The sequence below is a fragment of the Musca autumnalis genome, unplaced genomic scaffold (genome assembly GCF_047663935.1).
Source record: "Musca autumnalis isolate F117 unplaced genomic scaffold, ASM4766393v1 scaffold_5, whole genome shotgun sequence".
NCBI lineage: Eukaryota > Metazoa > Arthropoda > Insecta > Diptera > Muscidae > Musca > Musca autumnalis.
In genome coordinates this window covers 37,669,567-37,695,858 of record NW_027412088.1, presented here as the reverse complement: position 1 = coordinate 37,695,858, position 26,292 = coordinate 37,669,567, and the positions used below count along the sequence as shown (strand labels likewise).

General features: G+C 36.5%; 1 protein-coding gene across 1 annotated transcript in view; it reads right to left on the bottom strand.

Annotated features, from left to right (window-relative positions):
* Positions 1–1,366: 1,366 nt before the first annotated feature.
* LOC141405928 (uncharacterized) overlaps positions 1,367–26,292 on the bottom strand; it is a 49,602-nt gene continuing 24,676 nt past the window's right edge. Inside the window, exons 2-4 of the mRNA XM_073990820.1 lie at positions 24,863–26,179; positions 8,211–8,560; positions 1,367–1,703 (exon numbers count right to left, since the gene is read on the bottom strand). Of these exons, the coding sequence (XP_073846921.1) occupies positions 1,596–1,703; positions 8,211–8,560; positions 24,863–25,976 (1,572 nt within the window). The 5' untranslated portion in view covers positions 25,977–26,179 and the 3' untranslated portion in view covers positions 1,367–1,595. The remainder of the gene's footprint in view (positions 1,704–8,210; positions 8,561–24,862; positions 26,180–26,292) is intronic.

The window sequence follows — 26,292 nt, the reverse complement described above, 5'->3', positions numbered from 1 at the left end:
AAATCGCGATTTAAGTTGAAATTTTTAGTGTTGTTTAGGTTTTCGCGATTTTGCTTAGAAACCGCATTTCCTATCAAAATGGGACTAAAACAAATATTGTAGCTATGAAAATTCTCTACAAGATCGACCTTTATGGTATTTTCGTAGTTTTTACCATTTTTGAGATATAGAAGTTCAACTTGGGACAATGCACTGACTGTATCGCCCCATTATAAAACAATGTCATGTAGGGTGCGCCTTAACTAACTTTTGATGAAAACCGCTTACACAGGGAAAGTTTTTGTGAATTCTGAATCAGCAGTGTTCATAGATGAGAAAAATCCAAAAACAAGAAAAAATCGCTGTAGGGATTTTTAAATAAATCGCGGTCAAAATTCACATTTTTAGGTGTTTTTAGGTTTTTACTATTTTGCTTGAAAACCGCAAGTCTAATCGAAATGGAGCTAAAGAAAATGTTGTAGCTGTCAAAATTCTCTAGAGGATTGACTTTATCATTTGTTCCCAGCTTGTACCATTTTTGAGATAAGGAAGCTCAGTTTACATTTTTAATTTTTTTTTGTTAGGGTTTCGCGAATTTGCTTGAATACGGTACGTCGTATCGACATGTGACCTGAGAAAATCTTAAAGCTGTGAAAATTCTCTACAAAACTGGCTTAAGTAACTTATCCTTAGTTGTAACATTTTTTTTAGATATATAAGTTAATTTGGGAATTTGCAGTCATGACATTGTTTTATAAGGGGCGATACAGAATTGAATTGAATTTGAATTGTCCCAATTTGAACTTCTATATCTCAAAAACGGTAAAACCGACGAGAATATCATAAAGGTCAATCTTGTAGAGAATTTTCATATCTACAACATTTGTTTTAGTCCCATTTTGATATGAAAAGTGGTTTCTAAGCAAAATCGCAAAAACCTAAACAACCCCTAAAAATTTCAACTTAAATCGCGATTTATTTAAAAAGCGCTCCGGCGATTTTTTTTGTTTTTTGATTGTTCTCATCTATAAACAATGTAGTTTCAGAATCCGCAAAAATTTCCGAGGTGTAAGCACCTTCCATTTAAAATTGTTTCAACAGCACCGTGAAGAGTTATAAAAAAGAGTGCTGCTGCTCATACATAAAATATGAACTTTTAGGAGTGCGAGAATGAATGTACGCTTGTGTGCGTTTTATAAATTTAGAATCTTTTCAATGTCCTCCACGCTACTTGCCACTCATCACCTTCTTCTGTATGAAATTGGTTCTGCAAACATTTGACCTTTTATTGACTGGAATTATTTTATGATGCCATTATAATATTTTTTAGTGTTCCATTTTGTATCCATCCGCCATCATTGCTTTGTGCTAGCACTTTCTTTTGAGATTTTGTTTTTCTGATACTTGATTTCGGCTGTTGATTGGGGTTTGATTTGATTGTTGTGGACTGGATTGGTTTTTGGATGATGGAAAAGTTTATCGTAATAGCGTTGACAATAATGCGGGCAGGAGAGGTTTTGAAATAAAAAACCTCTTATTTGTAATGTTATGTGTGTGTGCCTGTGTGTTTGCTTGCGTATATGTGGACTGAAGGCTGTTCGCTCTTTATATGTCATTTAAAATCCTCCCAGGAAAAAATATGATTTTAACGAGTCAACAATACGTATGACATAAATACCATTGTTGTGCAGGGTAAATATTAAATTTCTCAACGGCACAGAACTCTGCAAGAAATAAAAAAGGCAATAAAAAAGGAAATAAGAAAATATTAAATAATCATTAAAGTTATATATATTTTTTATGTATATACACACATACATATGTGATCAACAAGTAACGTTGTTATATCAGATTATTGAATAAAAGTTAAATATCATTCCTGATGGTGTTTGTATGTGATCAATGCTAATGGAGGCAACAAGTCAAGGATTTGCCCATCGAAGAAATGTAACTTTTCTCATTACAAATTGAGACATTATTTTGAATGTTGGTATTCATTTTGCTGATATAAATAAAAATACCAAAATAACATTTCTTAAAAAATAAATAAAAAGGTATAACAAAAACAAAACAAATTCATGAATCCATTTGAAATTATTAGGAGAGTATTACGTTAAAATAACATATATATTACACAATTGATTTTCGAAACAATAAATATAAAGAACTCCCATAGATTAAATTAATATTTCATTCACGTCTATGCGTGGAAATTGTTCGGCATTCCTATAAAGGCCCTTTGCCTTTATGTTGTACGTGTTTGCATTCGTAATTGAATATTTGTGAATTTTATTCATTGAATATGCCACCCTTTTATTTTAAAATGACGATTATACAATTTTTTAAACCAAGGAATTTTCCATTTTAACAAAATATACACATATTGAATAAGGTTTAACATCCTTCAGTTTTTGAAAATATCGAAAGCTGGATACGCATAAAATCATTAAAAAAAGTAAGAACGTCGTTAAGTTCGGCACGGCCGAACTAGTTGTATTGAAGTAAAATGGAACAATTAGTTTTCTTTCGTTTATGAAGAAGAATAAATACCAAATTCCAACAATTACGGTAAAACCATGTGGCTATCCGTTAAAATACCAAAATTGAGGAGGTACCGTTCTATGGGGCTACATGAAGGCGTAAAGATATACAGACAAATATCTGCCGGAAAGATGACTACATACCAAATTTCCGATATTTCGGTAAGGTAAAACCTTCAAAATACAGAAAATCAAGAGTTACGCTTCTATGGGGGATATACATAGGAAGACGTGGACCTATACTGATAATTTTCTTCTGGAATATTTTATAACCCAATGGAAGACTAAATAAAAATTGCAGTAATTTCGGTGGGATAATTACGCCACAACCTTCAGAATTACGAAAATCGGAAGGGGGCTATATTGAAACGTGTACCTATACCGACGAATTTCAATTGGAAAGGTTTTTACCTCCAACGTAAATACCAAATTTCAGACATTTCAAAATATCGAAAATTGTGAGGTACCCTTCTATGGGGATAAATGAAGGAGGATAAATGTACCGACAAATTTATGCGGAGAAAGTTGTATACCCCCGACAAACACTAAATACCAAATTTCAACATTTCGGTGGAATATTGAGGCCATATCCTTCAAAATACCGAATATTGGGAGGTACCGCTCTATGGGCGCTATATGAAGGCGTGGACATATACCGAAAAATTAAGGGGGGATAGTTGAATACCCCCAATGAAGACTTAATACGAATTCTAATACATTTCGATGGGTTATTGTGGCCACAACCTTCAAAAATACCGAAAATCAGGATGTACCGTTCTATGGGAGCTATATTAGGGCGTACTGATAAATTTCTGGGGGAATGTTTTTTACCCACATGGAAGTTTAAATACCAAATTTCGGTCATTTCGGTGGAATATTGAGACCAAAACCTCCAAAATGCCGAAGGCGTTAAGCTATACCGACAAATATCAGATGGAAAGCATTATACCCCCATAGAGACTAAATACCAAATTTCAGCAATTTGATGAATATTTCGATGTGTTACAAACGGAATGACAAATTTAATTATACCCTCCATAGGGTATAATAAAATTATGCATTTGAGCGTATGAAATATTAGAAAATCCGTTTCGAAGATAAACTCGTCATTCACGATTTCCATTCCTCTCTATTTATATCCTGCATCATGATATGGAGAGAATAATTAAATTTGTCATTCCGTTTGTAACACATCCAAATATTCATCGGAGACGCTATAAAGTATACATATTCTTTATCAGCATACGAGGGCTGCACGATAACTATTTGGCCTAACAATGAATACGCGCATATTTCCTATCAAAAATAGTTTTATTGTTTTCTTAAGTAGTCTCCACCATGATTTATACTCAAACCAATTGTTGAATCACTTTTTCCACTCCGATTGAGATACCTCAAATACATGTTTTTTTAACGTTTTTACAACATAAACGGTCGATCCACGTTTTGCTTAGGGCTCATACGCATAGATCCAAGCTTCGTCGTCTGTGACGATCTTATAAACGTCATTTGAAGCACCGCGATCGTTTTTATTCACAAATTCTTTGCACAAATTCAAAACAGCCTTTTTGAGCGATTCTACAATTTTGATGGATCTAACGAGAGAAATCCATTTTTGCGGAGAAATGCCCACGTCACAGCGGTCGATTTTGGGCGACCCTCACGACCTTCGGCTTTCGGCGAGTGCCGGCCACGATTGAATTCATTAACCAGTCTTTCATAGTGCTATAGGATGGTCCTTTATCGACGTTTAGGCTTAAACCTGTCAAACTTTCCACAAAAAAAAAAAAATAAATAAATAAATAAAAATAAAGGGGACCTGCCAACACGCCGTGTTTCCTAGGCAAGATAGTTTTCGTTAAGCCCTCGAAAAATTCTAAGTCGAAAAAGCCATGTCTGCCTGTTCGTCCGTCAGCTTGTCTGTCTGTTTCCACATGAAATTTTTTGATATATGTTCACGTTTTCATAAAGCCCCCATAGAACAGTACCTCCAGATTTCAGTATTTTGAAGGTTGTGGCCTCACTATCCCATCGACATGGCTGAAATTTGGTATTTAGCCTTCGTTAGCGTTATAAAGCTATCAAACTGATATGTTTATGTATAGATCCACATCTTCATACAGCCTTCATAAAAGGCTGCTGCAAAGGGAAATTCCAAAGATTTTTTTAAAATCATAAATCAACTAAGTGGAACCAAGACCAGATGTTCCAATAAGATTGAAGACGACAACGGCACTCTATTGACAAATAAAAATGAGCAAATGATTGCGTGGAAGCAACATTTTAAACGAACACTAAATGTTATCTACGATGAAAATGAGGAGCAACTACAAATATTCAATCCACTAAGCCCATGATTAGATATTTCTACCGAACCACCCATATTCGATGAAATTGTGGACGCAACATCGACTCAAAATTCGGGTAATACCTACAGAATGTTATAAGGTCGATCCACAAAAGGTTGCACGTCTGTTTTAGCCATTCTTACAAAATATTTGGAATGAGGAAGATATACCAAGTGAATGGAAGGAATCTATAGCAATAAAAATACCTAAAAAGGGAGATTAAAAAAAACACGAAAAATTGGCGCGGTATATCAATTATTCCGTCCGTAACCAAAGTTTTTAATAAAATATTACTATGCCGAATAAAAGAGTCGCTTAACGTTAATATCTTACACACCCAAGCTGGATTTAGGCAAACAAGAGTTGCATAGACCATATCAACAGCATCCGAATTCTCATAGAGCAGTCTGTCGAACTTAACTCAAGTCTGTATTTAACATTTGTAGACTTTGAGAAAGCATTTGATGCAATGAAAATGTATATGGAACGCGCTAGAATTCAAAGGCATCCCTAGAAAAAATTTCAACATTATTAAAAATAGCTATGGCAGAGGACTATGCAGAGTTGTGCACGAAGGACAACTCAGCGATCCATTCCCAACGATCAGCGGTGTAAAACAAGGATGCGCTTTATCCCACTGTTGTTTATTACCACACTAGACCTTATACTGCAAGTAGTTAACCAAGCGAATATGGGAATTAATTGGAGACTAAGTGGAAAACTTTGCGAGCTGGCATACGCTGATGATATCGTGTTACTATCAAATAGATACCAGGATATGCAAACACAAGTTACCTTGCTTGCTAACGAGGCTTAGAAAGTTGGCCTAAAAATTAACACAACCAAAACAAAAAGTATGCGCATTAACGCTAACAACGATAACACGCTGACTATAGGCAACGTAGAGATGGAAATGTTCGCAAATTCGAATATCTAGGCAGTGTTGTTGACGACGTCGGAGGAACACTAGCGGATATTGACAACAGTCTGCGGAAAGCAAAAATCTCCTTTGCTCGATTGAGTCGTGTGTGGAGCTGCAAAAATATTAAACAGCGCAACAAAATCAGAATTTTCAACGCGTGTGTGAAATATGTTCTTATCTATGGAAGCGATACCTGGTATGTAACAAAGGTGATAGCTCACGAACTACAGTGCTTCGTTAACAGGTGCCTACGTAGAATTCTAAGAATATGGTGGCCACGAACTATAAGCAACGAGCGATTATTTCTAGTGACGAACCAAATGTAAATAGAACGCGAAATAAAACGCAGAAAATACAGGTGGATTGGACATACGTTACGAAAGGACAACAGCGATGTAACTCATGCAGCTCTGGAGTGGAATCCACAGGGAAAAAGAAAAAGAGGACGCCCTAAATCTACTTGGCGCAGATCAGTGACTCAAGAAACATCTAAATTTTTTAGCGAACTTAGAACAAAAGCTCGAGACAGAAATCAATGGAAAATATATAAAAATAATCTGTGTATATGCTAAGTTTTATTACAAGATGTAAATAAACATGCCATAATAATAATAAAAGATAATAAATAATTTATGGGCGTGCCGCTTACGGATTTGAACAGACTGGTAAACCATCAGCTCCTGCTGCCTTATTATTCTTCAGCAGGTTTATTGCAGTCTTTACCTCCCAATTTTGGTCCGTGCTGTGCCCATCTCTGCATTTAATACCATCTTCTGGGATTGGATCTGTGGTATCTTAGTCGTCTTCACTTGTATTGGATACCAATAGTTTGAAAAATGATCTTTCCATATACCGAGCACACAATCTGTATCAGCTATTAAAATAACTTGTATAGGAGGATGTGCATGTACCTAAGAGATCAGTTTGGTGTTTCACTCTTTTGTATAACTTTCGCACTTCATTTTGGCTTTTGTACATCTCGAGTTATTCTCTCTTTTTCCATTTCCCGCTTTTTCCTGCGAAAAAAATAATTTCTTCTCTTTCCTTTTCTCCCGATACCTCCCCCGTTGCTACTGATTGTAGAGTAGCCCTATATGCAGCAGTTTTTCTCTTCGGTTGAAGCAAGACACTCCTGGACATACCGTGGGTTCCTTGGTGGTGGTTTCTGGTATCCAAGTATGGATTTTACGGCTGTTTGCATATAGCGGGCAACAATTTGCCACTGTGCTGATATATTATCGGAAGGAGAAGTGCTTTGATTAACCAATTGGGTCAGTTGATTGGAATAAGCTGTGGCTAACTGTTTGCACCTTACCGATTTCCAACTTCGGTGTTGTGTCTGTTCGTATTTCATTTGCTTCGTTTAATCGGGTACGTACCTTTGCTGCAACTAGGTGACTGTCCGAGTCTATGTTGCTCATTCCATTGTCAGATTTTTTACCGTGGAGACTGAATTTCCCCACTGTTGGGCCAATGTTGGCATTCAAATCTCCTAGGAGAATTTTAATGTCATGGGCAGGACAACGGCAATATATTTTTTTTAAGCGCTCGTAAAACGTATCTTTGGTATACACAAGTTCTTCATCTCATAGAAGACAACAAGGTCTTCCCGTTGAAGGCCACAAGGGCTTCTCAAAGAAAACTAAAATGTCTTCTCATAGGAGACAACAAGGACTACTCATAGTCATCGCAAAGTCATAGAAATCTACAATCTTTCATTAAAATCCACAATTTCTGCTCATGGAAAATCGCACTACATGCACCTCTCGTAATTTACATGGTATTGATAGAAATCTATTTAGTCTTCTCTTATAGTCCAGAAGTCCACAACATCATCTCATAGAAGACATGTTTCTATCAAACAAGACTACAAGAGCTTTTTGTTCTACAATGTCTTCATCGACATTTTTAAGGCCTTCTCGTATAAAAGACCTGATTCTATTCTCATAGAGACCACAAGAAGATCATTAATACATATATCGAGGCACGTTGAAAAAATAAAAAAACCGGTTTAAGGATAAAATCGACCAATAATACCATTTTTGCTGAAAGACGGATTCGATCATTGGATTATAATGATAATGTCCGATAACGTAGTCTGTTTCAATAATGGTACTATTTCTTTTTCAACAGCAGTACAATTCCAACTTTTTTTAAATCTCCCTGATATTATTTTTTTTACACATTTTCATAACTCATTCTCTAGTTTTCAGGTATACAATTTCCCAGCATAAAAAAACATATTTCAAATAAAGGTTTAAAATAACAAAACTTTTGAACACCCAACCACTTTGGAAACTAAAGTATTTGAATAACATCAAAAATAATAAAAAAAATATACCATGTTTGTTTGTATGTATATAAAAATACATTGCAGAAGTGGTAGGTAAATACTTCATAATAAAACAAACTCTCACTCACCTGCAGATTGTTTAGTATTTTAGAGAACTCTGGACTACCAATATTATCGACAAGTTTGGAAAATTGTTCACTCGACTCAAGTTTATCAAAGAATGTTGCGAGTATTTGATCCTGTGGCAGTGCATCCAGGATGCTATCCACTAAGCCGTGTAAACCATTAAGTTGTTCTTTTGCTGTTGTTGTTTCGATATCTGTTGTTGTTGTAGCTATCGAAGTTACGGGTGTCGATTGTGGTGTAACTGTAGAATCCGTTGATGGCGAGGATGATGATGGAGTCTGTATTGGATGTGTTGGACTTTCAACGGTTGATGTTGTTGTTATGGATTTTTGTGTTGGTCCATATTCAATATCTAAATAATAGAGAATATATTGAATACATTTTTGTTCTTTTATTTATTATTTTAATAGCATAAAAACTTGTGTTTCGTATTATTAATTTTTGAAGGTAACTCAATTCCACTAGCTTTGAAATATTTGTATGCTGTCAAATGATGCTTACACCTATTTTCCTTTGTTTTAGTAGTCTGTACAATGTGTTGTAAATCATATTAAAAAATTCATTTCATATATAGTCTACAACAAGTGGATAGTATAAAATCAAAACATTTTATGGTGACTAAAACCTTCAGCGTAAGAATGGCCATATTATTAAACTTATGATAGAAAAGATCTGCATTGTTTGATAGACGAAATATATTTTTGAAAAGCACATGTCAAGACTAATACAACTTTTTGGCGCTATCTGTATCGGTTTAATTTAGTAAAATATCTATATTATCGAAAATAATCAAACCCAGGAACGTAGCCAGAAATACATCCTAACACCACTTCAGAGTTGGAAGCCAACTCATGTATGTATGTAGATACACTCAGTAGAAGACTTGCATGAAGGCACAACGCATATTTGAGAAGAGAGACCGTATTAAAATAACATAAGAATTATTGTCGGGCTTCCTTAGATTTTCATAACAAATAAGAAGGGCGTTAAGCTGAGTCAAACATTTTATACCATCAACCACGAGTTGTATTAAAGTAAAACAAATAAAGAGTACTAAGCTCTTTCGCCTTTTAAAGGCTTATTCCTAGGAAAATTTGAATATGCCTATTGAAGAATAACACATTTTTTAAAACAAGTTTTAATTCGATATTTAAATCGGAAATACCATGTAAAATAGGCCGGGACGATTTGTATGGAAGGAACAAAGCATTAAAGGGTGCGTCGCGTTTCTGATTCCTTAGATTGTACTCAGCTAAAAAGTCTACTAGAGCATACTATGTCTATGGTGAAAATCAAGCCTCCCGGCTTAAGACTTGAAGTTTTTTTATCTGTTTATCCCTTTTCACACTTTAACCACTATTACTTAGCCATTTGCTAAACGATTTAAAAAATAATAGCTTGTTTGAATAATATTATTCACCCCTTTAAAAGGAACAAGTAAGAAAAGCGTTAAGTTCGGCCGAACTGTATTGAAGTGAATAGGAACAATTGGTTTAATTTCGTTTTATTACAGGAGCAGTACATATATCTCCACTGATAATACTCCATTCAAAACAGGTCATGGGCGACATTTTTGTTCATTCCAAAACATGGACCAATATTTACAATTTTCCGAATTGAGCGAAATACATAAAATTGGGCAATACCGACTAGACCTAAACCTGGATATTCTGTATTGGGCTAGTTAAAAACAGTGGGGAGCACCGTTCTTTGGAGGCTGTATAAAACGTTGACCTGTTCCGATAAATTTCTGGAGAAAAGTTTCGTAAAATTGGGAGGGACCTTTCTATGGGAGCAATATAGAAACATGGAACAATATCGAAAAATTTCAGGTGGATAGTTTTATACCACCAACGGACTATTAAATACACTGTGACACAAAATGGAACTCAAAGTCTGGGGGTGGAAAATTTCATTTGGATATGAAAGCCCTTGATGAGTATACTAAGAACCCAAAAGGAAATTTTCGCCATAGGTCAAGTTTCTGAGATATCGCGCGATGAATTTTTTGATTTTTTCCCTATAATACTTGGGAAAATAGCTCCATATCTCTGTTTGGCGTTATTGTAGATTCGTTTTGAGGTGACATGTCTTCAGTCAAATCTTCTAACTCAATGCCTTTCATGTCCTTTTCGTCCTTTATTTCTTGAACCGTAGTGAAAGTACCACAAGAGTTTTTCGCCCCCAGCCTTTGATCTTCATATTTGCGTGTAGCGATATTTTTCCTTAAAATCGGTTGAATAAAACGGTTATTTTGTTCTAGCACTGCAACTAGCAAAGTTTTAATCAGCGAATTAATTTCATTTGGTTGACACCTCTATAAGCTTTGTAATGGTATACATATAAGCTAAATCGGTTACTTAAAACCGGTTCAAAAATCGGTTTTAATGTCGGAATATCCGGTTAAAAAATTGAGATAACCGGATCTGTCCTCCATGAAAAGTTGTTATTAACGTGTTCTTCATCACAGAAGCTTTTTGTGGTAAATATTTCAGAAGCACCCCAGATGTTTACATAAGCAATAACCAATTGGTAAGTCTACATACCAACCCAGCAAAATGTTCGATGCCAAAGATGCTATTCAAGAATGGGTGCAAGTGAAATGGAATGCCATTTTTTAGCATCTTCACTCATTCTTTTTACAAGAGCGTGAATTCCAAAAGATGCAATTCATTTTCAGGTCCTAAGCATGTCATCTTCATTAACTCGGTGGAATGGCATCTTCAACAATTCTTTGGCATGGCATTTATACCATTTCTTTGACTAAATCCCTAGAATAGCATTTTCGCTAATCTTTGGCATGTCATTTTCACCAACTCTTCGGCATGAATTTTTCACGTCTTGTTCGGAAAATGCTGGCTTTTCATGGCTTTTTTATTTATTCATAGCAATTTATGAAATAACTATAATTTAATTATCATCAAAATTATAATTGAAGTTTGTTGTTGTAACAGTAGTTGATATGTTCATTTTTCTGCTTAATGAATGGCGCTACATATTGAAGTTTGTTAGTAGATTTGATGCTGAGCAGATGTTTTGTGTAATGAAACCTTGCCCTATAGAAATTAAGTCGGCAGCACCATCCCGAGCGTATTGAGCCAAAAATACTCTGCTTTGACGCTCCTCAGCTGAGATAAATGGTGGAGGTCCGAGGACCGCATGGAGACGATATATAGTTGTTTATTGGATCTGCGACTGCATTCATGTGAATACTTCTTAAACCTGCTTGATAGGCTTGTTGATCCTGGTTCTGCTCCCATCGACCATGACGTTCAACTCTATTGTTCTCAACTCTGCCGCCCAAGTGGTGAACAAAGTGGCCGTAGATTTATTGGCTGTAATTTGTATATTCCTCGCGTGAAAAAGGGTGGTAAGATCAGACAAAAATGAGTTCAGCCATTCACAAATGTCATCAGAAAAGGCACCTGATACCAAGATCGTACATTCATCCCCATACGTTATATGTTAGACAGTTCCTGCAATATCACCTCGGACAACTCCAAGTTTCACTCTACGGGTCTCGGACATCTTGATCCTAAATTCTAAGCACGACAGGCGTCCAAACATATAATTTATTATCCAACGTTTCAAACTTGGCCGGAGCATAGTCTGCTCGATGAACTTAAACAGCGTGGAGTGCTTGACAGTCCCAAAGGGTTACTATCACTGTTCTATCACACGGCTTACTTTGATTGAGTCCTCGACTAATATGTGTGGAGATAGATGTGTGCTGCTTGCGGATCCCATGTTATTGATCAGCAACTAGACAGTTATTTCTGATACTGGGGAGGACTAAAGCCTCAAGGGCCTTTGTTACGGGCGACAAAAGCGAAATTGGTCTGCACGATTCACCTTTGCTGGCATCCTTGCTAGGCTTCAGCAGCTGGTACATTTTCCAGACTTCGGAAACGATGTGTGTGGCTAGCGACAGGTTGAGAACTTTATTGATATACTTGACATTCGGCCGTTCAGCTGTTTCAGTTTAAGCACCGCCGCTACTCGCAACATAGTTTAATTTCTCCGCAACTGATTGATTCATCTTAAAAATGTTTTTCAGTTCCCATCACCAGTACATATTGCAAATTACTATTTCGTGAATTTTATTTTACGAACATTTTGGAAATGCACATTTTTTCAAAGACTTAGACTATGTTTACATTTACGAAATCCACTCGATTTCATCCGTCAATTCCTTTGTGTATAGGTCAAATGAAAACTCATCTGAAATCGATTGGATTTCATTTGACGTTTGAGCAATGGAATTGACAGTTGAAATCGAGGGGATTTCGTAAATGTAAACATAATATTAGAACTGTATTTTTCTTTTGGCCTGTTCCCGTACTTTATAAAGTGGTAAAACTCGTAAACGATAATCAAATAAATTTTTTGTACGGGAACGCAAAATGTGTAAAAGTAGTAAAAATTGTAAAAACTTTTTAGTTCTGGAACAGAGCTTTTGTTTTTTTGTTTTGAAGGGATCTACAAATCGACTAGTAAAGCAGCAGGGCTCTTTAGAGGCAAGGAAACATTTATAATACCAAAGATTGCAGTCCGGCTCTATTCTTTGCTCAATGATTGGGACTTCCTAGCGTAATAAATCTTACATATCTTTAATAAATCTTAGATAAGTAAAAGAAAATATACATATGTATATGTGTATAAATAAAAACACAAAATTCATCTCTATTGGATCGATGGAATGGGTTCAAATGCTGATGAAAAGATCGGATCTATCACGACTTCCTTTGAATGGGTTCAAATGCTGATGAAAAGATCGGATTTATCACGACTTCATTTGAACCAATGCAAAAGATCCAGTGAAATCATGACATCTCATGGAACCACTTCCATAAAATTTTGCTGGGAATGAATAAACAATATCGAATATACAGAAAAACAAAATATAGTTTAATTCTGAGCCAAGTCCGAATAAATGTCAAAAATGACAATGAAAACGGGACAAAATCGATTATTTGTCAAAAAGAACCGTACCTAAAATCTTCTGAGCAACATTTTTGTAGAATATTTGGATGCTGAAAAATCTCATTTTGTGGCACTTTCACTACGGTTCAAGAATTAAAAGACGAAAAGGACGTGAAAGGCATTGAGTTAGAAGAATGAAATGTTCTACAAAAAGATTTGCCAATCGATTTGACTGAAGACATGTCACCTCAAAACGAATCTACAATAACGCCAAACAGAGATATGGAGCTATTTTCCCAAGTATTAAAGGGATACAATCCAAAACTTCATCGCGCGATATCTCAGAAACTTGACCTATGGCGAAAATTTCCTTTTGGGATCTTAGGGCTTTCATCTCCAATTGAAATTTTCCACCCCCCAAAAAGCTGCTGCACAGTGATATCATCCGTTTCGATGGGATGTAGATGACACAACCTTCAAATTACCGAAAATCGGGCAGAAAGATTCTATGGGGGTTATACTGATAATTCTCTTCTGCAATATTTTATATACCAGTGGCAGGTTAAATACTATATTTCAGTCATATTGGTGGTATATTGAGGCCACAACTTTCAAAATACCTTAAATCGGGAGGTACGGTCCTATGCTGGCTATTTGAGGACGTTGACCTATACTCCTATCAAAAACTTAATAGCCAATATCAGCTATTTCGGTGGGGAACGAAGACTACCTACCAAATGACAGTCATTTCGATGGGATATTGAGCATTCAGCAACCTTCAAAATACCGAAAATCGGGAGGTACCGTTCTATGGGGGCTATATGAAGACATGGACCTTTACCGACAAATTTCAGGTGGAAAGTTGTATACCCTTAACGAAGACTAAGTACCAAATTGCAATCATTTCGGTGTTATAATGAGGCTTAAACCTTCAATATACCGAAAATTCGGATATACTGTTCTATGGGGGGTACACCAAAACGTGGACGTGTCTTTATATGTATATTTCTGAGGAAATTTTTGTATCCCAGAAAAAGACTAAATACCAAATTTCAGCCACTACGGTGTAATAAGGAGGCTAAAACATTCAAAATACCGCAAATCGGTCGGTACCGTTCTATGGGAGCTATATGAAGACGTTGAACTATACCGAACAATTTCAGGTGGAAAGTTTTATACCCTCAACGAAGACTATGCACCAAATTTTAGCCATTTCGGTGTTATAATGAGGCTAAACCCTACAAAACTGGTAGTATAGTGTAGCTAAAACCTTCAAAAATACCGAAAATTGGGAGATATCGTCCTTGGGGCTATATGAGGGCGTGTGACCTATACCGACAAATTTCATATGGAATGTTTTATACCCCAAGTGAAGACTAACCACCAAATTTCAGCCGTTTCGGTGGAATATTAAGGCCACAACTTTCAAAATACGGAAAATCGGGAGGTATTGTTCTATGGGGGCTATATGAAGGCGTAGACCAATACCAACAGTTTTCATATGGAATGTTTTGTACCCCAATTGAAGACTAACCACCAAATTTCAGCCATTTTGGTGGAATATTGAGGCCACAACCTTCAAAATACCGAAAATCGGGCGGTACCGGATTCTATGGGAGCTATATGAAGACGTTGACCTATACCGACCAATTTCAGGTGGAAAGTTTTATACCCTCAAATTTTAGCCATTATCGGTGTTATCATGAGGCTAAACCCTTCAAAATACGGAAAATTGGGATGTACCTTTCCATGGGTGTACATAAAAACGTGGACAGATTTCGGTACATATCTGGAAGAAAGTTTTGCAGCCCAAAGGAGGACGAAATATTACATTTCAGCCATTTTGGTAGGATAATATAGATAAAGACTTCAAAAATACCGAAAATTGGGAGATATCGTCGTCCTATGATGGCTATATGAGGGCGTGTACCTATCCCGGCAAATTTCAGGTGGAAAGTTGTATAGGCTTAACGAAGACATAGTACCACATTTAACTCATTTCGATGGGATATTGAGGTCACAACCTTCGATATACCGAAAATCAGGAGGTACCGTTCAATGGGGGCTATATGAACTACCAAATTTCAGTCTTTTCGGAGGGACATTGAGGTCACAACCTTCAAAATACCGAACATCGGGTGGTACCGCTCTATGGGGGCTATATGAACACGTGTACCTATACCGACACATTTCATATGCGTTTAATACCCCAAATGGAGACCTAATACCAAATTTCAGCCATTTCGGTGGAATATTGAAGCTACAACTTTAAAAAAAATCGATAATAGGGTATTACAGTTCTATGGGGGGCTATACTAAGGCGTGGACCTGTTCAGACAAGTTTCTGGGGGAAAGTTGTGTACCCCCAACGGAGACTAAATACCAACCCAGTAAAATCTTCGATGAAAAATCATGAGTTGAATCATGGGTGCAAGTGATCTGGCATGTCATCTTTTTGTCATTTTCACTCATGAATTTTATATGAGCGTGACCCCCAAAAGATGACGTTCTTTTTTGGATCCTAAGCATGTCATTTTAACCAATGCATTGACATGTCATTTTCACCAATGCTTTGGCATGTCATTTTAACCAATGCATTGACACGTCATTTTCACCCATTCTTTGACATGTCATTTTAACCAATGCTTTGACATGTCATTTTCACCAACCCCTTGGCATGACATTTTATGTCGAATTCACGAAAAAACTACAATTAATTGATCAGCAAAAAGTTTACATCCAAAATTGCAATGTAATCACCACCGCTGCAATGCGAAAGACTACTTCCTCCGTTCTCCGCACCAGTTCAGATTTTGACATGGACTCCAAATGCACTCCTTTAAGTATTTTTATTTCGTAAATTACCTTTATTTTATAATTTTGTTATTTTATAACAACATTTTGGAAATTTATACTCTTTTGTTTAGTGACGAAAATATGTAGGGATCTACAACCCGGCTTGCTTTAGGGATCTCTAAGAACAAAATGTAACGAACGAGGAGGAGAGACTTTTTCTGGAAAATACCATTTATGCTTAATTAATTTATTTTTAATTGTTTCTTTCCAAAAGTCGTTTCTTTATTTTCAGATTCTTGTTACTTTTCGTTTTGGACTTTTTTTCAAATTCCAAGAAGCGAGATTTGATTGATTTTGTTCTACGTCAGATTTAGAACAGAGAAGGGAACTTTTAAAATAGCAATGTGTGCAGTCCGATTCTATTTTTAGCTCGATGATTGGGACTTCATTTTTATTGCAGACATTTCGAGCTTCATACAATACCAATTGTTTAGAAGTTTTAGTTGTCTGATATGCAGGAAATGTAAGTCCATATTTACATTAGGTTATTTTCCTTGCGGCAATTGTCAATTTGTAGGAGAGAGAGGTGAGGCATATGGTAACCCTTTGCCTCTCAACACCCTCTCTCACCGACAAACTGACAATTGCCGCAAGGGAAATCGCCTAATGAAAATAAGGACTAAGGCAACATCATGACGAGAGTTCTAACAACTTTGGTCTGTTCCAGAACCTGCAAGAATCTACTAATTTTTACTACGATAACAATTTTTTCCTTTATGTCATCGGAAAAAAAGTAAAAAAATTGCAGTACTGGAACATACCAAAATGAAAATAAACAGGTGTGTAAATAAAAACACAAACATCATCTCTATTGGATCGATGGAATGGGTACAAATGCTGACGAAAAGATCGGATCTTTCACGACTTCCTTTGCATTGGTTCAAATCCTAATGAAAAGATCGGATCTTTCACGAATTCCTTTGAACCAATGCAAAAGATGACATGAAATCACGCCATCGCAAAGAACCCCTTCCTTCAAATTTTGCTGGGAAGTAACAGCCATTTCTGGGGAATATTGAAGCCACAACCTTAAAAACACCTTAAATCGGGAGGTAAGTTCTTTGGGGCCTATATAAAGGCGTGAAACTATACCGACACATTTCATATGGAACGTTTAGTACCCCAAATGAAGACTGAATACCAAATTTCAGCCATTTCGGTGAAATAATGAGGCTAAAGTCTTCAAAATACTGAAAATCGGGAGATATCTTCCTATGGGTGCTATATCAAAACGTGGACCTATATAAACATTTTGTGGTAGAACTGTTTCTTAGCCTCTGGAAACACAAAATACAAAGTTACAACCGATTCTGTGGTCAAATGGGACTAATACATTCAAAATATATTAAAGTGACGCGTACTATATATGGGGCGTTATATGGGGGCCATACCAAAACGTGGACTTATTTAAACCAACTTTGGTAGAAATGTTTTTTAGCCTCTGGAGACACAAAGTACCAAATTACAACAACATTTTCCGGAAAATGTGCACGGTTTCAAGGTTAAAACTGCCTGAAAGAGCGTTCCAATTCTTTTGTGATGTACTAGAGAGTTCTGAATTATTGTCTTCACTATAATTTTCGTCATAGTGTTGGATCGAAAATCTCAATGATGTAGCTGTTTTATGTCAAAATATCCAAAAAACTTCAAGTCAAAATCGGGGGGCTTGGTTTTCACCGTATTCATACGCTCTAGAAGACATTTTTGCTCAGTAGGAATCAGAAAAGCGACGCGCCCCTTAAAGTTTCCAAATTGCCGCCATTTAACGTTACCTCCAAAATAAAGGTATTTTTAAGGGATTTTGGGAATTTTAGCTAAATTTGTTTGACCGAACTAGCTGTACTTAAACATTTGAGGTTCTCAGTGGTCCCGAAACTTCTCCACCTAAATCGTCAACATAGGTCCATGCTTTGGTATAATGGTATCCCCGATTTTCGGTATTTTGAGGATATTGGATACAATTTTTGACCGAACGTGCTGAAATTTGACATTTGAAGTTTTCAGTGGCCCCGAAACTTCGTCCACATAGGCTAATTTTTGGGTCTAGCCCTATAGGACGGTACCTCGAAATTTTCGGTATTTTGAGGATTTTGGCTTCAAGTTTTAACGAAACTAGATATAATTTAACATTTAAGATTCTCAGTGGTCCCGAAACTTCTTCACCAAAAATCGCCCATGTAGGTCCTTGTTTTGGTATATCCCCCATATAATGGTACCAACAGTTTGAAGAAATTTTTTAGATAAATTTTTTACCCAATTTAGGCATTTGGTGTATGCGTGGTCGAACAATTTTGCACCTATAAGGAAACTAATTATTCCATTTTAGTTCAAACAAGTAAAGTAGTGTCAGTCGGCTTTGCCGACAGATATATACCCTCAGCCAATGTGAAGTGAAACTTTCACCTACGGACAGATCGAATGTATTTAAGGACTCTGCAGAATTTTGCGGCCCTTTTTGGACATTTGAACTTGCCGACAAAAATGTGGATTTGGAATTAACTGCACTAAGACACAAATGTTGAACCTTTGCGGGGGAGGTACCCTTAGGGATTACCGATATGGCCATTTTAGAAGTTAAACTAAATTTTGACAAAATATTTGGTGATCCAAAGTTTGGATCAAATTGTTTCCCCCATTCAAGTGATATTGTCCTAGCATTTTAGTGACATTTTTTAAATATTGGGGAGAAGTACCGGAAGTTGTGGACCGGTATTTCCCCATGAAACTAAGTTTGGATATAATATGACGAAAACCAAATGTTGGACCAAACCGGTTGAACAGTTCGAGAGTTATCGTGCTCTCCGACAGCCACATCTGGTGACATAGGGATTTTTTACATCTTTCGGGCATTTTAGAAATATGGAAATATGGAAAAAAGTGTTACCATCGTAATGGAGGTAGCGAATGCAAATCGCTTCAACAACAAGTAAAAAAGAATCAGTCGGCTTTGCCGACAGAGATATACCCTCAGCATATGTGAATTGAAATATTAATCTACGGACAGATCGAATGTGTTTCGGGTCTTTTTAGAATTTTGTGGCCATTTTGTACCTTTGAACTTGCCGGGCTTTGAACTTGGAGGGGCTACTTAAATGAATAGACGACATAGGAAGTGGATATGATTTTGAGAGTTAGTTATTTCAGTGGATCATCCTATAACTTTTGGACCAGTATGCCAGGTAGCATGGACTTGTCCACGGAAAACATAATATGACTGTAAACAGCAGGACCACAATGAACAGCATCGGCATTCATTTCCACAGCATCTTCGAAGAGACCCTTCTCCTTAAGGGGAAGAAGAAGTTTTCGTGTTCTCCAGCGAATACACATAGGGGTTTTTACACCTCTCGGGCTGTTTCCTCAAGAAGTACGGACTTGCCCCTGAAAAAACATTTGTCGTCGTAATTGTGGTAGCGAATGCAAGTTGCTTCAACAGAAATCAAAGTGCCTCGAGAGCATGTCTTAAAGTGAACCTATCCGAAATTTTGTGTGGGAGGTACCCGAGGGAGTGGACAAATATAGTCCATATTTAAACCTGATCTATATCTGGTAGATGTATTAAGATGTGTAATGGACCAAATCGTTCACTCCCTTCAAGAGTAATCGTGCCCACAATTTTTCCGAACTTTTTTGAACTTTTGTGCGGGAGGTACCTGAAGGAATGGACCAATTTGGATTATCTTCGAACATAAACTATGTTTGGACAAAATATTACGAAAGCCAAATTTTGACCTTAAAGTAAAATTTTGTGTGAGAGGCACTAGAAGGAGTAGACAAATATAGTCCATATTCGAACCTGTTCTATATCTGGTAGATATATTAGGATCTGCAAATTATGGATTAAAAGTTATCGTGCGCACAATTTTTCCGAACATTTTTCAACTTTTGTGGGGGAGGTACCTGAAGGAGTGGACCGATATGGCTTATCTTCGAATTTAAACTAGGTTTGGACAAAATATTACGAAGGCCAATTTTTGGACCGAATCTGCAGATCCGTTCGAGAGTTATCTTGCGCTCCAACCACTACACACGGTGTCATAGGGGCTCTTTGCAACTTTTAGGTATTTTCTCAGGAAGTATGGACTTGCCCCTAATGAAACTTACAGCGTCGTATAGAGGACAGCGAATACAACTTGCGTAAACAAAAATCAAAGCGATTCGAGAGCAGGTCCTAAGCTGAACTTTTCCGAAATTGTGTGTAGGAGATACTCGAAGGCGTGGACCGATTTAGTCCATATTGGAGCTTCATCTAAGTTTGGTAGAAATATCACGATGTGCAAAGTATACACCAAGCGGTTATTCCCTTCAAGAGTTACCATGCGCACATATTTTCCGAACATTTTCGAACTTTTGTGGGGGAGGTACTGGAAGGAGTGGACCGATATAACCCATCTTCGAACTTAAACTAAGTTTGGACAAAATATTGCTATAACCAACTATTGGACCAAATCGGTTCATCCGTTCGAGAGTTATCTTGCGCACCAGCCAGACAGACAGACGGACGGACATTGCTGAATCGATTCCAAATTGTCTGAAACACATTTCGTCCAAACATACTTGGGGTCTAAAACCATTATTTCGATGAGGAACATTTTGCCCGTATGAAAGTGCATATACCCTCGTTAGCATAAATGCTGAGGTTATAAATATGGAGGGTATAAAAAGTTGGGGCCGGCCGAAATTAATGTTTTTACTTGTTTATTTTAACATGTTTCTGCTATACAGCTACTCCCTTACAATTTATTGTAAACTATTTGTACGAGTGGAACTAGAAAAGTTTCTGGCCTAGGCAACACACTGTGTTGCCAGACGTCATTTGATTTTTTTTAAGTTTGAATGTTTTTAGCCTTAACATACTTAGGACCAGGGTTTCGGAGTCGGAGTCGGAGTCTACGAGTCGGAGTCGAGCAATTTTGCTGTAGTCGGAGTCGGAGTCTGAGTCGAAAAAAATAACTCGACTCCGGGCAAAATTTTTTCCACGTTATAGAAATATAACATTAAATTTGGAACAAGAACATTTTTTTAAATTAGTATTATTTTGTTAAAATGAAGGTATAAGAAAACATATATGCAAACGGTATATTATACTAAGTTAAAGGAAAATTCAGAGGATATTTACTATCCTCTGAAGTGTAGTCTATCCATCCCTATTTTGTTGATCCAATTAATTTTTTACATTTTTGCAAACAAAAGTAAAGTTCTATGACAATCGAATTAAGATTGGACCTTTAACTTCTTTCGTCAGAAGTCTTAATGGTATTCTCACAAAGTTCTATTGGTATTCTCATCTTGTTTTTATGAGAAGTTATCCTTGTCTACTATTAAAGACATTGTGATCTTTTTGGGAAATCTTACTGAATACCCTGTGACACAAAATGGAAGTCAAGATCTGGGGGTGGAAAAATTCCTTTTCGGGATGAAAACCCCAATTGAAAACCCCATCAATCATTGAGATAATAGCTTTTTATCTCTGTTTCGAGATATTGTTTCATCATTGTTAGATGTTATGTTTTCAGTAAAATAGAATGAGGAACCTTTCTGTCGAATACGCTGTCCTTCTACCTCAGTTCATTCGATGTCCTTTTTTTCTTGAACTCAAAAAGTAAAACAAAATGAAATGTTTGACAAAAATGTTCCATCGAAAATTATATGTAGGTTTCCCATATCCAAGAAATCCATATTGTCACGTTTTCATTGTCCTTTATCAGTTTTACCCATTACTTTCTCAAAAAAATCGTATGTTTATTTATTTCGGTAAAGTTCGCATAATCTATTAACTCAGATGTCTGACAAACGGCGAATTATTAGTTTTCGAGCTAGAGTTGGCACCGCAAAATGCTTTCATAAAAGCTGGGTTTCGTAGACTGCCTGAAAACTTGGTAATATTTTTCTCTTTCAGATGGAGAAAAAAATCTGCCAAAAAGTTACGTAGTGTTCTCGGAAAAAAATCATAAAAAATTGCTTTTATTGAGCTTTACAGCTGGGGTTCTCCTTTTAAGACTAGGCACACTAAAATGTTGGTTTACATCAAATTTTTGTTGCATGTACACAGTCCTTATGATTTGTATTGCCCCTTCTTTTCACATATTTTAAAAGCTTTAAGATTTTCTCACGCGGGTGAATTCCGTCCAGAATATACTCGTCCAAAAAAAGTAAAACCGACAGAAACTTTCGTAAGATTCGGCCGAAACAATATTGATATGATCGAATGTATTCGAACGAATGTCCTTTCTAATGAATATGTAAGGAAAAACTAACACATTAGCCTATATAGGCCAAAATATAGGAAAAAGTTAAAAAAATTTGCACATTTTATTCATTTTTAGTGGTATAGGAATTCACTCTCGGAGTCGACCCGGGGTCGGAGCCGGAGTCGTGAAAAAAATTCGTCTGGAGTCGGAGTCGAAGTCGAGCTAAAAATACCTCGACTCCGAAACCCTGCTTAGGACAGTGCGGCATACGACCATGCCTTTACAGTGACCTGAAAAAATCACTTGGCAAAAAAAGGAATTTACTTGTGATTTGAGCGGGCAAGACCATGCTTTCAGCTATAATGGTCGTAAAGCTTTAAAAAATGCTATGACCACCACCTATAATAGCCCACACGGACTTTCGAAAGAAGTGACTGGCATTGCATTGCACACCATAACATTTTTATTAAGCTAAAATCAAGTTCGAAGATAGACTGTATCAAATAACATCTTCGTGTGACCCAAAAAAAACTTCAACATTTTCCCTGAAGTGCAACTTGAGGATTGTTAGCGGAAGATTGTGTAATTTTAGCCGTAGATAGTTCTTGTGATTCTGTTTACGTTATACATCATAAATAAGCATTTCTCAAAAAATACTATATAAAGAACCAAGTTTCCCTATACCGAATTAACTTTTTGTCTTAACCAGGGTTTCGGAGTCGGAGTCGAGCAATTTTGCTGGAGTCGGAGTCGGAGTCTGAGTCGAAAAAAATAACTCGACTCCGACTCCGGGCAAAATTTTTTCCACGTTATAAAATATAACATTCAATTTGGAACAAGAACATTTTTTTAAAACTCATTATATATTTTTAAATAAAAGTATAAGAAAACAAACATGCAAACTGTATATTAAAGGACAATTCACAGGATATTTACTATCTTCTGAAGTGGTCTATTCATCCCTATTTTGTTGATCCAATTGATACTGATACTTTCTTACTTGTTTCTGTTAAATTGAATGAGGAACCTTTCTGCCGAATATACTGTCCTTCTAGCTCAGTTCCTTTTTGTTCTTGAACTCAAAAAGTAAAACAAAATTAATTTTTCTACAAAAATGTAACACGGAAAATGTAGGTTTCCCATATCCAAGAAATGGATATTGTAACGTTTTCATTGTTCTTTATCTGTTTTACCGGTTACTTTCTCAAAAAACCGTATGTTTATGTATTTCGGTGAATTTCGCATAATCTATTAACTATATACGAAATTCGGATGGTTAAGCTTCTGAATTAGGGCATCATAAATTCGTTGTTGGTCAACGACAGATTCATCCCGCCATAACTCAGAAGTCTGACAAACTGCGAATCTTTCTTCTAGGATTCATTATAAACTCAATGAGGATAAATAACCGCCAGGAACAGGTGTAGTTCATGTGTATCCGAGTTTTCTACACAATCAATAGCATATACAAAATTCAATGAAATATCGTACATAATCATAGAATTTTCATGAGAAAAAATCATGAAAAAGTGTTTTTTATTGAACTTTACAACTGGGGGTCTTCTTTTTTTAGACTAAGCACACTAAAATGTTGGCTTACATCCAGTTTAAAACTTGGTCATGAATTGCTTATAATTTTTATTTCATATAGTCCTTATGATTTGTATTGCCCCTTCATTTTCACATATTTTGAAAGCTTAAAGATTTTCTCACACGGAAGAATTCGATCCAGAATATACTCGTGCAAAAAAAAAGGAAAACCGACAAAAACTTTCTAACTTTGCTATTTTTCAATGTAAGATTCCGCAGAAACAATATTTATATGTTTGAATGTATTCGAACGAATGCCCTTTCAAATGAATTGGTAAGGAAAAACTAACACGTTAGCCTACATAGGCCAAAATAAAGGAAAAAGTTCAAAATTTGTGGACGTTTTATTCATTTTTACTCACTCTCGGAGTCGGCCCGGAGTCGGAGTCGTGAAAAAAAATAGTCTGGAGTCGGAGTCGAGCCAAAAATACCTCGACTCCAAAACCCTGGTCTTAACAGTTGTGTTATAGAGAAGTTTGTCTATAGTTGAAAACGACTAACGATACAGAAAATTCATGGATCTGTTTATAATCACTAATGACGTTATAAATTGAAAATAGATTAATTTCAAAACTACATCAATTCTTTGGCACCTTAAAGAGGCTACAAATTTGGGGCCCTTGATCAATAAATTACACACTTTTGGACCACAATCAACTTAAACAATTCTCATGGGCATTATCAAATATATTAAGCATGCTTAACAAAGTATATGCTGCACTACTTGGTTTTGGTATGACTCTAAATGCCCATTCTTCAAAACGCTTTGACAAACACAATTTCAAAGAAAATTTCAGCTACAGACTCTTTATTTCCTTCCAATTAAATTCCACTTTAGCCAAATAAAGCCATTCACTTAACGCTTGAAATGATATTGTCGTGATTCGGTGTCTGTAACAAAATCCTATTACAATATTGTTAACATGGTGGGATTTTCACGATGGATGAAATAATTTGCTACTAATTACATAAAACCTCTTCATTTTCTAACAGCCATTTCGCTGTCCCTGTCCTCTTTTCCTTTTTTTTTGCCTTTTTGGTTTAACACCCCATCCCTTTTGATGAAACCTTTGCTGCATACATTTTGTACTCACCATTTGTCTCGAGTGCTGATGGCCCAACGTTAAGAGCCATTTGACCTTTTTCTGTTGCTTCGGTTGGGTCGCTTACCACCGTCGTTGTTAGATTGGTGAGTGTTGTTATGAGATGTACCAAGTCCAAACCGCTGCTATTTAAATAACGTAAAAATGCTGACATTTCCGGTATGGAAATGATGTGTTGTTTCAGCGAAATGAAATCTCGACTAGACATGAATGCGTGGGCTCGCTGAACTTCCGGATCATTGTGATAATAATGGGCCGCAATAGCTTTGACTTTGGCCGCTGGTATTAGTGATAGAAAATCGCTTAAGTCTAGGGGTGTAAATGCCACCGACTTCGTTGTTGTTGTCAACGTTCCACTGACCTCTTCATTATTGTCCGGCTGTAATTGAATTTCATGCGGTGGCAATGCGGCATCGGCATCCGTATTTGCTGCCACATCATGGACATCATTGGTTGATGATGCCGTTGATGAGGCAAATGTTGAATGTGTTAATGAATCAGAATGTTCATCAGATGCACTACTGCTGCAGCTGCTATCGTTATCCAAACCATCGGCACTCAGATGATGATGAATTTCAAACAAATGTTGTTCCTTTGCCGATGCTGGTGGTGGTGAAAGGCGCGGTGGGAGTCGTGCTATATACTGATGCTGGTTAATTGGTCGTTTGTCCAGAAAAATCAAATCATCAATATTTTCCGTTGCTTCACTATCTGGTGCCTCCCATACTTCCTGGTTACCCATGCTAGCTATGTTTGTCCCCTTCTCATCGATAGGCTTCGGCACTGGCTGTTGGTGGTGCATCCTCTCTACGGCTATTATAAATTCACTATCATCGTCATTGTTGCCATAGCTCTGATTGCTGGCACTATCCACGTTTGCACGATAGTATTCGCTATTATTGCTGGTATCTGCTACACCAGAGCTAGCAATGTCGGTATTGTTCTTTTTAGCATTTTCGCTACCCCCGCCACCACCACCACCATTACTGCCGGCTAGGAGCATCATCTCGCTATCTGCATTATGTGGAAACATTGTAATAATTTGACAGCAACTCAACAACAACAATACACTAATTGCATAAAACAATTTTCGATTTTCCACCATTTTGATTTTTCGATTATTTTTGTTTTTTTCACTTCACTTTGGCGATTTCTTTTTTTCGGCGAATTTGTTTTTCGTTTGTTCTTTAAACTTTTGATAAAAATTTTAGTGATAAGTACAAAGCACCAGTATTTTCTGTTCAATGGTATTTTTGGAAATGATTTAATATGGAAAATTGTTAATAATGCTCACAACTGCAACCCATTCTGTTGTAAATTTGCAATGAGAATTTTGAATATTGATTTTTTTGTATTTTAAGATTTTTTGTTTTGAGTATTTATTGAGAAAATATAATAACAACAAGGATAGAAATAGGAGA